The 13,454-nt window shown below is 43.5% G+C and overlaps 1 protein-coding gene across 6 annotated transcripts in view; it reads right to left on the bottom strand.

Annotated features, from left to right (window-relative positions):
* LOC100551915 (uncharacterized) overlaps positions 1 to 12,680 on the bottom strand; it is a 70,669-nt gene extending 57,989 nt beyond the window's left edge. For all 6 annotated transcript variants that reach the window (XM_062973824.1, XM_062973830.1, XM_062973820.1 and 3 more), the window contains exons 1-3: positions 12,545 to 12,680; positions 9,973 to 11,684; positions 5,081 to 5,179 (exon numbers count right to left, since the gene is read on the bottom strand). In XM_062973824.1, the coding sequence (XP_062829894.1) occupies positions 5,081 to 5,179; positions 9,973 to 10,392 (519 nt within the window). In that variant the 5' untranslated portion in view covers positions 10,393 to 11,684; positions 12,545 to 12,680. The remainder of the gene's footprint in view (positions 1 to 5,080; positions 5,180 to 9,972; positions 11,685 to 12,544) is intronic.
* Between the last annotated feature and the right edge of the window lie 774 nt (positions 12,681 to 13,454).

A 13,454-nucleotide genomic window follows, 5' to 3' on the forward strand; every position in this document is an offset into this window, starting at 1 on the left:
GGGTGTGCCTACACATTGGTGTATTGCGCTGCATGTGGCAAAATCAAGGTTTGCTTTTGAATTTTGAAAAATATTTTCAAGCTTTGGCTGGTTGAATCCGTGGGTGAAAAACCCATGGATATGGAGGGCCAACTGTACCTTTATCTACTGACCACTTGAATTCAAGTCCTTCTGTGGATTTCTACAGCATTTATGCTCAATGTATATTGGGAATCAAGTGAGTTCCTTGATTGAACAGAAGTATTCATTTATCAAAACAGCCACGACCCACATTGTGAAAGATCATGGGAAGAAACGACATTATGCCTGTGGTTGAACTCTATTTTAGTCATTGATCTGAAAAAGCCAGAATCATATCATGATAGGAAAATAGGCCAGATATCAATGAATAGCGTTTGTAGCTCACAAGGCCTGGTTCTCTTTCTCAGTCCTCAAACAGCAGGGGAGGAATCTCAGCACAAGAGCATTGCCTTGAAAGGTTGGTGTGCACATATGTATATTTCCCTCACTTATTAGATAAGGTCTTTTTTATTTGGATGGCATATTCTGTACAACTATGGTTTATACTGAATGTGTTTCATGATATTACCAGTGGCTACTTCTTTTGACATCAGCTAGGACCATTTTGTGAGTAGATCAATAGGTATCGCTCCAGTGGAAAGGTAACGGCAGTCCATGCAGTCATGCAGGTCACATGACCTTGAAGGTGTCTATGGACACCGCTGGCTCTTTGGCTTAGAAATGGAGATGAGCACCAACCCCCAGAGTTGGCCACGACTGGACTTCATGTCAGGGGAATAACTTTTTTTTATCTTAGGACCATTTCTTGTAACATCCCAAGGCAGTAGTACTTACTTGCACATTTAAATACATTTATTAATTTCTATTCTGTGCTAAGCCCGTCACAAACAATGTTGAATATCACAGCTTGTATAATTAAATAAGAGGATTCAACAGCCTCTCATTAAAGGTGTATCTACACTGTGGAATTAATACAGTTTGACCCCACTTTAGCAGCCATGGCTCAATGCTATGGAATTATGGGACTTGTAGTTTGGTGAGGTGCCAACATCATTTGGCAAAGATGAAAGACCTTCTAAAACTACAACTCCCATGATTCCATAGCATTGAGCCATAGCAGTTAAAGTGGTGTTGAATTGCATTTATTGTTCAGTGTAGATGTATCCCGAGCCTTTGAAATTTTCAGCTCACCCAGACTGACAGAGAGAAAAGCAAGTCTCAGATTTTGTTCCTGTTCTTTGTTCCTGTGATATAGTGTAGTGAGATAACACTGAGGAGGATTCAGCACTGCTCTGTGCCTGTTAAAAGATGGGACTTACCGCTGCAACAAGGTTGATGTGTGAATGAAGAAATGTGTTTTCTCTTGTCATATATGGTCTTTGGGAATAATCTCAATTTGATGAAGTGCTAAGATCCCTATTGCTATGCTGAAGACTCATTTCTTATGTATTTGGTTGATCTCTCGGTTCTTGGCAAGTTTCTATTCTAAGACAGCATCTGTCTCTCACATCACAGCACAAGAATCTGACCCATATGAGCTCCCTGACTAATCCTGGACCCATTTATTCTGCCACCACCAGACTGTTCATTCATCTAGTTTGGTTCCCTTGCAATCCTTCAATCTTTTCACATTGTTAATTCACCGAAATGGTCTGATTTATCACAAGTGAATGAATGGTCTCTCTAGCTCTATACAAATGCAGGCCTCACTGGAGGAATGATTCCAGAGAAAAGTTTCCAGACATCTTTCCTGTTGAAAGCTACTGAGAATCAAGCATGAGGTCAGGGCTTGGAAAAGTTACTTTTCAGACTACTGTTCCAGGTCCCCTCAGCCAATATGGCCGGTGGAAGCTATAGTCCAAAAAAAAAAAAAAGAAAAAAGTAACTTTCTCAAGTTCTACCTGAGATAGATCTATGCATATACTCCAAAGTGCATCCACAATGTAGAATTAATGCAGTTGAGGCAGACCACTGTAACTGCCGTGGCTCAATGCTATGGAATTATAGAATTTGTAGTTTGTTGAGGCACCCACACTCCTTGGCAGAAAAGTCTGAAGAACTTGTAAAACAGCAACTCTCATGATTCCATAGCAATAAGTGATGGCAGTTAAAGCGATTCCAAACTGCACTAATTCTATAGTGTAGATGTACCCCGCAAAAGGTTGTAAAGAAACAATCTGCAGCTTCATCTCATGCCACTATCCTGACCACTCCCTCTTTAATTCTCAGGCCCAAGAGACAATAAATCTAAATTTCTATTTTTTTCGGTTATACTCAGCCCTTAAGCAAAGATTTCCTGAAACAAATGGGTGACTTTCCCTCCCTGCCTTCTTTAGAAATGAGCTCAGGCCCTACTCCTCAAAGGCAGCCTGGAGACACTTATTTTAAGTAACTCGTCAAGTGAGCGAAACTCTGAAACTTTTCCAAGCTTTGTTCTTCTGGTCAGCCATGATGTAATGTTCTGTCACTGTTCCAAGGCAGCTAAGGTCAGCCAGCTACAGAAGTGGCTTCCTTCCAAATGCAGCCCAAGGTCCAGCTGCAAACTACCATGGAGGGCTAAATTTGTAAACACAGTATCTCAAATCCCACTGCAGGAAGGAAGGTCAGTACTGGCTGCTCTTAAATGGGAGAACATGGAACAAGAAGCTCAGCACTCCTGTGTGCAAAACACTAACAGAACACATACCACACATCTTTTGCAACAGAAGACCTCTAAGCTGAGGAAGTTTAAATTGCGTGGGCCGGGGGCAGGGCCATATTATATGTAGAACATGACTCAGAAGTGTGATAAACTTTAAGAATCCAATTTGGGTGCATATTCTGAAGAGCTTGTAGCTCTGAAAAAATAGCTTTACAGTAAGGCCACAAAGTTAACCCTCATCCACTACCCAAATTCCTATTTAGGTGCAGACTACACATGGAATTAGGTCTGTCATGTAGATATTTTTAGAAAACGGGACTCATTCAGGAGTAAGTGAACATTCCTTCATAGGAACAGCAGAACATTGGGATTTACTGAGGTCGAGAAGTGACTATCCTATGAGGTTTCTATCTCTTTTAAAATTTAAATTCCTAATACCCCTACTTCCCTTCCTCTGTCATGGGACAAGCATAGCCTCTGAGGATTCACAAGTAAGTCCCCTAACATTTTCCACGTGTTTGTGCCTTCAAATCAAGTTGCACATCACACCTCCATTGAGGCAGTACCATTGAATGGATGGTTATTTAAATCACCTGCCTAATAGCAATTCTACCAAACTCTATTGAAGTTTATCTCAGTCTAAGGGACTTTAAGTATGTCCAATTTTTATGCGCAATCCATGATAATCTTTTCTCCATTTCTTGGTCACTGCTTACAGATCTTTTTCCAAACAATGCTTTGCCTGCTGAGATATTGTACAATAAAAGCACTTCTGAGTAGACTCAGAGCATTATATATTATTGATATGGTGCTCCTTCTTACTACTATTCCTAGTTTTACTTTTTAAATATATATAGTTAAACGGTACCTTTGGGGATTGGTAGATGCTGGACAAATGTAGTTTCTGGTTACTTGAGTTACTACTAAAATAGGCCTACTGCTATTAAAAATATGCCCCATACTATACCATACTATAAACTTTGTAATGATGTGATATTAATATTGAATACAAGTTAAGACAAATAAAGGCAAACTTAATGTAATAGTTTTACTGTATTATAAGAACAACTTTGTGACTGCAGTATTGTTTCTTTGATTTTTTGGCAGTTGCTTGAGAGTTCCAGTTGTCTGACATCTGGTTAACTGAGAACCTAACTGTACTTTACACTTAAATAGAACAATGTCTCAAATTTCTCTCAAGTATCCCTTCATCCACAGTTTCAGAAATAACAGAGTAGCATTTTTCATTATAATACATGATGATACAATAGTATTTTCCAACAATGGCATGAAATCTCTCATTAACATTAATGGTAACATACTCATATAATGTTTCTTTCACCATTTTGCTTCCATGTTCCGCTTCTGAACATAATGTAAGATCCCATAGAAAAGGGCCAGAATATCTAACTTTCCAAGGACCCTTATTTACTACCTATTTAATAAAGTTTATTGCATCTAAATAATATGTTTATTTTAGTCCTACAGCAAAAACACCGGCTTCTTAAATATTGCCTGGCTAGATATTGGTCAATACATGAAGCAGAACAATCTTGTTTAGTAGCATTACAAAGAGCAGCAGCTTAAATCAGCATTCCCCCTAGCCTTCTGTACTCCAGATGGTTTGGCCTTTAGCTCATGTAGTCCACAACATCTGGAGAGCAGCAGGTTGGCTAAGGCAGATTTGAGTTCTATAGCTGAATATAAAATATCTTAGCACTGCTCAGAAGATGGAAGGATTGCATTACCACTCATAACATTATCTACAATGCATGACACTTTGGATAATGAGTGAAGGAAAGTGATGTTTTTTAAAAAGCATTTTTTTAAAAACAACAACAGGAATATAGATGAAATAAACAAATAATTGATTACAGACACACACCCCAACATTCAAGCAAGGGTGATAACACATTGTAGCCACATTGTCAGTTTAAGAAGGAAAATAATCGGAACTTGTTCTCTTTTGAAATTGTATATAAGCCAAATACTGTAATAAGTAACTGTATTTGGCACCAACTTCTGTCTATGGCAGTGGTTCTCAACCTGAGGGTCCCCGGGTGTTTTGGCTTACAACTTCCAGAAATCCCAGCCAGTTTACCAGCTGTTAGGATTTCTGGGAGTTGAAGGCCTTAACATCTGGGGACCCTTAGGTTGAGAACCACTGGTCCATGGCATTCTAAGTCTATACTTGATGCCAACAAACAAAATAGACATAGACACCTGTCTATTAAAGGGCCACCAAAGCATACCTGTAATACAATATCTGAACCACTACGTCAGCTTTCCAGTACTGTACTTTGGAAAGTGGCAATGAGAGTTTATTAAGGTTCATGAAAGGCTAGGAGTCTTGTTATTCACAGCCAGTGTGGCCACTGGTTTGGAAAGACTGAATGAGAAGGTTACAATGGTACATACCATGTGAAGAGGAGCAGCTGCTGAAGAACGACTTCCAACTTGGAGCTTCCTGACTTCTTGCTTTTCTTCCTCTATTCCTCCCTCTTTTTTGAGAAAGACCTAGAAGGGGAAGTAATGTAACAGGTGAGGATGCAGTTTCATCTAGTTATATTACATCTTGTCCCAGAATACTAGAGACCACTTATTTAGGTGGCTGGGTTTTAAGCAGTTCAGACTGGAGTGGCAGAGTAAATGAGATTTTTTTCAAGCCCAGACTTCGCCATCATGTCTCAACTTCTGCATAAAGCATAATCTCTCCAGGCAATGCTTTGAGATTTGCCATGCCCCCCCCCTCCCCAAGTTGTTTTAACTACAGCTTTTCATCGATTACTGCTCTTTTGCAAATACATCCGTAATCATTCTAACAGAATAAGCTGCCTCAGAGAGCAATGGAGTCTCTTTCTCTGGAGGATTTTAAACCGAGACTGCATGGCCATCTGTTGAGAGTGATTTAATTTGTGCATTCCTGCATGGCAGAATGGGATTGGACAGGATGGCCCTTAAGATCTATTCCAATTCAATGACTCTGAGATGATGGGCAAAAGTAAACATCTGTTGACCTCATCATCATCATCTTCAACATTTAATTTGGATATATTTCCAAACACAAAAGAAGTACAGAAGTTAAATATGGTTTTCCAAAAAAGATTACCAGACAGAAAGATCTGTTCAGCTAAGATGCAAAACTACATGAAAGTCTAACATTCAATTCCATTTAAATATTATTTGTGTTCAAATTGCAGGGAAGGAGATGCCACCTGAACATTAGGAAAAACTTCCTGACCATAAAAGCTGTTCAACACTGGATCTCTCTGTCTCAGAGTGTGGTGGAAGCTCCTTCCTTAGAAGCTGGATGGCCATTGGTCGAGGGTGCTTTGATTGTGCTTTTCCTGCATGGCAGAGGATTGGACTAAAATGCCAGTGTGATCTCTTCCAACTTTATTATTCTATGATTTTATGCTAACAAATGGGAATGGAAGTCAATACTATTCAAATGTTGTCAGAAAAGGGACAGCGAATAACACCCTAAATTAACAGGTTCCCAAAATCTAGAGCTCACTCAATACTGTGTGTTTACTTGTACCATATGTTTTCCTAAGAGGAAAAAAATTTCAAATTAAGTGACTTCAAGAAAACACAGTCCCTCAAGTTTACACAAAAAATTATTCTGCTTGGAAAGGAAAATAGATCATGCACATGGGAAATGGCCAGATTTAACTAGGAAGAATGACTGCTGTATTAGAACACATTGTTCTCTGTGATGCTTACTTTCTATTAGCAGCCAAGGAATAAAATAACTCCCCTAATACAGCAGTCACAGGCATTATCTCCAGGAATAGCACCATTTTTAGAAGGTAATGTGCTAGACAAGTACCACACATTTGTGTGATGAAACATGAAGTCAACATCCCTTCACCAGCATAGTTCATTCTGGCACACCCTTTGAGCAGATGATGGTTACAAGTTTGGCTCACTCCTAAGGAATGGCCCATAAATAAATAAAGGTAGATTCACTATGCATATGGTTGCACTTATCAGGATGAGCAGGGAGGAAAATACTGATTTGGGGAACTTTCCATTGAAAAGAACAAAGGGAATGACGTCACCTTGGCAGAGAGGCATTACACAAGGAACACAAATGCTTATTGGAGTTCATGATTCACAACAAGCTGCCATGGTCACACATTAAAAAAAACTGTGACTTAAATCATTAGAATAGTGACATGATATGATCCAAGAATTATAACAAGAAGAGTAAGATAAATATGTGCAAAGGTTATTTCCAGAATAACTGCACTTTCTGCAGAAATGGCAGTTTATTTACACTTTCTGCATTGTTTATTTCTATTCCTCTGGACACAGAACACCCTATACTTTGCTAAATAAACTTGTATTCATTTCCTCTGTATTGAGCTTCTAATGCTGTAAACTTCTGCATTTTACTTGGAAATTAGTCCTTCTGGGCTTACTTACAAGTAGGGTGAAATGCATTTCTGTAGTACAGCCTAGGGCTTGTTATGTATATGGAATGGTTTAATCAGACAAGCTCAATTGTTTTAAGCCCCAATCCATGGGAAAATTTAATTATTGGGGGGTGCACTTTGCTATGGGAAAAATCTAACATCTATGTTATATTTCTTGCTGTTTAGAATATCTTAAGTCCCTGGGGTGCATGGTGGGATGTTCTTTACATGTATGAATTACCTGTTAATAGATTTTTCTATGGATGTACCTATTCTTTATTCCGTGCTGTAATGCACCGAGATCAGGTGGGTAGGTGGCTAAAACAATCCTGAACATTTCTCAGCTAGCTTCCTGATGGGATGCTATTCCTCAGCAAATGCAGGAGCAAAAAGACTATTCCACCTTGGAACTGGAGACTGGAGACATATATACTAAGAGAAAAGTCTGGAATATTATTTTTATTATGTTTATTTATACCCTGCTTTTTCTCTCCACAAGGAGTCTCAAAGTAGCTTAGGAGATCTTATTATCTGGATAAAACATAAAAGGACATGAAAGAGCTCTGCATTGGAAAGCTGGGTGGTTGAAGCTGTATCTACACTGCCCTATATTCCAGGATCTGACCCCATATTATCTGTCTATTCGAGATTATCTGGCAGTATAGACTTATTATAATCCAGTTCAAAGCAGATAATCTGGGATCAGATCTTGGGATATAGGACAGTACAGACCCAGCAAGAGACAAAGAGATTAGACTTCTCTGTAGAGGAAAATACTGATAAATTCATTGGTGGTGCTTTGCTCCTGTCCTATTTATGGAATGACTGGTTGTTAGAAACACTGAACGGCTGTTACATTACTGGGCATAATGCCCTGTGGCTGGAGAGACTCATGGTTAAACCTGTCCTTATATTTAAATATTACCTACCACCACCACAGCCCACTTGGCACTTCCCCAGCTTGAGCTCAGTTGTGGCAGATAAGCTTTCAGGTGACATAAGTGTTTTATTTACATACAAAACCCCCTCAATCCATCAGCTTCAGGAAAACAAGGCTGTCAGCGCAAGATGATCTCATCCTTCCTGCAGAGCGGCTCTGCTTGGATTGCAGAGGCAACGCTCCCCCCGCTCCGCTCCTCCCTGCCTGCCTCTCATCCCATCCAACAAGCAGCAGCCGGGAGCACATGTGAAAACAAGAACCCAGTTAACCTTTCTATTGCTTTGGAAAGTGGGGACTTCGGTGGAGACCCAACTGGCAGCAAGGTTCGCTGGCTGGTGCTGATCACACAAATGGGGTGGGGGGGGGACAGATTAATCCATCTAAGGGAGGAACCAGTCTGGGTTCTGCCAGGCTCAGTGCCAGGGAAAGACAGAAGGACTTACGCACACAGAATCTTGGCCAGGATTTCAAGGTCAGCTTGAAGGCCACTTTCCCTGAAGCCGATGAGATAGCACAGTGAGGTAATGCCTTTGCCATACATTACAAGAAATCTGTCAAAAATTTTGCTCAGAACTGAGCTGCACGGACTCAGTTTATCCTACTGGGACATGTTTCGTAAGCTTGCAAAACTAAATGCTAGCATAACCATGACATCATGAATCCAACCACAGTATTGCTTATTGGCTGTCTCTAATATTTACAGTCCACGCAGGGAATTTGGTTAGAAAACAGCTGAAGTGGTGCACTTTTATAATGGGAAAATCAATCTGATGTAATCCTGAGACATTCACCTGAAACATTCACTTCAAGAAAGTGTCACTGACAATGCATTTTCCAGAGATTTGCCCACCCTTTTCCTACACAAATTGAGGGTGTGTTTTTAAACCCACACAATTAGCCAGAGGTAATATTGCAATTTGTTTTCTGATTCTGCTCAAAACCAGCCTGGATTTGGTATGGCAGGAATGGGTGATATTTGTAGTAACCATTCTGGCTGGGCATGGTGGGAATTGCAATCCAAAGAGGTCACTTTTCTAAGCCCTTCTTGTATCTATACAGAAAACTCTGAGCAAGTAAAAAGGGCATTTCTGAATTATAAGCATCAATGAGAGAGTCTCAGGCTGAGAAATGTAAAACAGTAGTCTTATACAGTATGAGCAACTCCCTCCTTTACATTCAAGCCTGAGCATTACTACTACGTGCTTTCAATCACTGCACTTCCAAGCCCTTACCAGTTTCACTCTGCATGCCATATTCTTACAAAGTCTGCCCAGAACTGACATGCCTTGTTAGAAAGTTTGCTGGAAGAGGGAAACTTAGATGCTTGGTAACATTTCCTAGGCTTGTTCCAGCATGCTCCAAGTTGTTTTTTCAATGACACCACGAACATGTTGTATATACAAAGAGGGGACATATGAAGTTGGAACAGAAATAATTCAGAAAAATAAGCCCCCCACCCCACCCCCAAACCCCCAAACAAACCCTATGCTATAGTCTCAATTTTCGGAAGACTTATGTGAAAACTAAATTCCAAACAGGCTGAAAGTTTTCTCAAGAACAGTATCACACAGTGAAGTCAATTATGACAGAGAAAGAGGTTTCAGAGTCGACAGGAGCTTTGTTCAGTTTAAGAAAAAAATGATCGCCTCATTTCCTACTGTCAACTTGCTCAGAGTTACTTTTGTCACAAAGTGAGGATAATGCAAAGCTCCCAAGTGACTGGTATTCCACTATAAACAGACAGAAGCTACCACCTCCATGGTAAAAAAAATCTCATGACACAAATTGACCCTAGAATTGCCAACCCAGCTACATAAATGATGAAGGGACAATAGATTCCAGAGATCGAGAAGAAACCAAGTGGGGATTAGATTTCAACACAGAGAGTGTGTTGAAAGGAGTGCAGAGCCTAACAAAATAAAGGGTGGGGTGGGCAAGGAATATCTTACCTTGAACTGTGCTTTTCCTGTCCTGCAGTTGTTGTTATTGCAGTTCCTCTCAGAGCTGGTGTGGGGAGAGCCCCCAAGCATCCCATGCTGCTCACCTGGACCAGGCTCTCCCTGCCAGTTGGACAGGGTGATCTTCTTGATGGAGCGGGACAAGGAGTTGCAGTTGAGGCGATCTTCATGGGTGACAACACCCTCAATTGGGCTGGTGCTCTTGAACCCGTCTCCTGCGGGTACCGGGGAACTCCGAGCCAGATACAGAGAAACACTCTCATTGAGGTTTTTGTGCAAGCCACAGTTATCCAGAGCAGCGATAGAGATACCTTGACAGCTTTCTCCCGGAAAATCCAGGGAGTACTTTGGTAAGGAAAGCTTTGTACTGATTGTGAACGGCTGAACTTTCCTTGCTGTGCTGTCGGACATTGTTCCTCAAGCATTAGATCCGGGGTGTGTGTATGTGTCACGCGTCTTGATAACCCAGATTATTTTGCTCAAGGCATTCAAAGGTTGGAGAATCCTAGGAAAAGGTAACAAATCTCATACCGAAGTCTCTAGAGATGAAATTCTTGTTCAGCCCCACCACTCAAGTTAAATGCTGCAAAGCATTTGCTCAACTGGTCAGCCTTGCTTAAGAATTCTCCTAGAACTCAAGCTTGCCTTGACGGGCCCCCAAGAAAAGGGTTTCTGGTCTTTTTTGGTTCCCAAGCAGTTGAAGTCATGCTGTGGCCACCCTTCCAGACCTCTCCAGCCACCGTGGCAATGGGGAACCACAGAAGGCATCTGCGAGCACCATGAGAAAACAAAGGCGGGAGAAGCAGAGCCGTGGGTGGGAGCTCAGGCCTGGCTTCAAAGCAGAAAGGGGGTGGTGGAAATAATTCTCAGAAACATGAAGCTGGAAGAGTTTGCCTGGGGGTGGATCTGGAGGAATGAGATCAGAGAGGGAGCCTTTCTCCTTCTCCTTCTTAAGGCTCCCTGATCCTGGCTTGGGCAACCAGAGCGCCCCCTAGCACCCTGAAAGCACCAAGCGCCTCCTGTTGGAGGAGAGTGGCCTGCCTGAGGATGACGTTTTCCTTCTCCCTCCCTCCAAGTGAAGTCTCTGCAAGGGAGGAGGAGGAGGCTGCAGGTGCTGAGAGACGGCTGGTGCAGCTTCCAGCGCAGAATTGGGGCTGCAAAGGCTGAGTCTCCTTCTTCTCCTCACTTCCAGAGCACCCCCTACCACCCTGAAAGGGCCAAGCTCCTCCTGCTCTAAGGTGACATTTCCTTGTGCCTTCTCTCAGTGAAGTCCCCACAAGGGAGAAGGTGGCTGCAGGTGGTGAAGGATTGCCAGTGCCCCTCGCCCGACTACAAAGGCTCCGTCTTCCTCCTCGCCTCCAGAGGACCTGAAAGTGTTATGGCCTTCCAGTCGGAGGAGAGCAAGCTGTTCTAGGGTGGCATCTTCCTTCTTGCTCCCTCCAAGTGAAGTCCAAGCCAAGTAGGTTGTGGCAGCAGTTGCAGGGGCCACTCACTTGCGCAGATTTGGCTGCACAATGGTGAATCTTCCTCCTCCTGGCCCCCAGAGCATCTCCTCTTACCCTGAAAGCATCAAGGCCCCAATGTGGAAGCAGAGTCTGCTGCTCAAGCATGAAACTTTTGTCCTCACACCCTCAAAGTAAAATCTCAGGAAGAGAGAAGGAAGTGGGTGGCTGCAGGTGCGGAGGGCTGCCGATGCCACTCACCTGTGCAGAGTAAAATAATAATAATAGTAGTTTTTGAATTCCAAATTTTGAATTCCAAATTATGGATGTAAAATTAAATGATCATGAAAACAGAATGCGTGAAGTTGAAGAAAGATGGAAACGGGTCAAGAATTATATTATTATGAATAAATCTAGAGATCAGGCCGTAAGAAATAGGATACAAATGTTATACAGTATCTAAATCTATAAGGATTATCTCAAAAAGGATTAATATGTACATGAAAATAATCCTTGTGGTGGTGGGAACTGTAAATGTTGTGTATGTGTATGTCCTAATATATATATATATATATATATATATATATATATAGTTCATAAAGTAATAATAATAATAATAAATTTTCATTCCCACCTCGCCTTGTGGCTCCAGGCAGGTTACAACATCGTAAGAACACACAATCATGGAAGAGCTGGGGCTGCAAAGACTGAGCCTTCTTCCTCTTCCTCGCCTCCAGAGTGCCTCTTATCTCCCTGGAGGTGCAATGGGTTAATCCCTTGTGCCGGCTGAACTGCTGACCAAAAGATTGGCGGTTCGAATCCAGGGAGTGGGATGAGCTCCCATCTGTCAGCTCTAGCTCCCCATGCGGGGACATGAGAGAAGCTTCCCACAAGGATGGTAAAAACATCAAATCATCCGGGCGTTCCCTGGGCAACATCCTTGCAGACGGCCAATTCTCTCACGCCAGAAGTGACTTGCAGATTCTCAAGTTGCTCCTGACACATGGGGGAAAAAAATCGCCCTGAAAGTGTTGGAGGAGGACTGGCTGCTCTAGGGGAGGTCTTCCTTCTCACTCCGGAGTGAAGTCCAAACAAAGGAGGAAGAGGAGGTGCAAACTCACCTGGACAGAGTTGGTGGCTGGGTGAAGTGGAGTCCTCAGTCCTCCTCCTCTCAAGGGCGCCCCCTATCGCGCCAGATGGGAAATCGGCTGCTCTGGGATGACGCTGACCTTCTCAAAGCGTAGTCTCAGCAAAAGGGGGGCAGTGGGGGCAGCAGGGACCCTTCCATTGTGCAAAGTTGGGGGCCAGGGGAAGGCTGAGTCCTCCTCCTCCTGCCTCCTCCTGCTTCCTCTTGCTCAGTCGCGGTCCACCTTCTTGCGCAGGTTGAGGACGCAGAGCAGGCAGGTGAGGAGGGCTTCGCGGGACTCCTGGGAGGTGACCCGGGCGCCGAGGCGGCGGAGCAGCGGGAAGAGGCGCCTCCGGGCCCCGAGCAGCAGGCGGGTCAGGAGGGCGCGCAGGAGCAGGAGCAGGGCGGGCATGCTGGGCGCGGACGGGACCTGAGCGGGGAAAGGGAGACCATGATGCGGGAGAAGGCCAGGGGGAGAGGGGCGCCGGGGGCGGAGCCTCCCCCCTCCCTCTCTCTCTCCCTCTCTCTTTCTCCCCCCCCCCCCCCCCACCTCCCCACTCTCCCGCTCCCGGGCCCTATATTTAGCCCACTCCGTCAGTCAGGCAGCGGGGAGTTCTTTCGCATGAGGTCATGCCGCTTGGGGAAAGGAAGGAAAGGGAAGGAAGGAAGGAGAGGAAAGGCGGCTTCCCCAAGCCTTGGCCACTCGCCAACCGCCTTCCCTTAAAGCCACCGAGCAGGACGACCGTCGGCCGGAGTTGGGGAAGGGCAAAGAAACGGGGGAGAAGCCGAAGGGACTGTCGGTCAGCCTGGGGGCCAAGTCACGATTTGTAAGCCGCCCAGAGAGTGGAGCACAGCTACTCTGAAATGACCCACTCAACAGGTGAAGAAGTTCTTCCCCTTGCGAT

The sequence above is a fragment of the Anolis carolinensis genome, chromosome 1, assembly GCF_035594765.1.
Source record: "Anolis carolinensis isolate JA03-04 chromosome 1, rAnoCar3.1.pri, whole genome shotgun sequence".
NCBI classification, from domain to species: domain Eukaryota; kingdom Metazoa; phylum Chordata; class Lepidosauria; order Squamata; family Dactyloidae; genus Anolis; species Anolis carolinensis.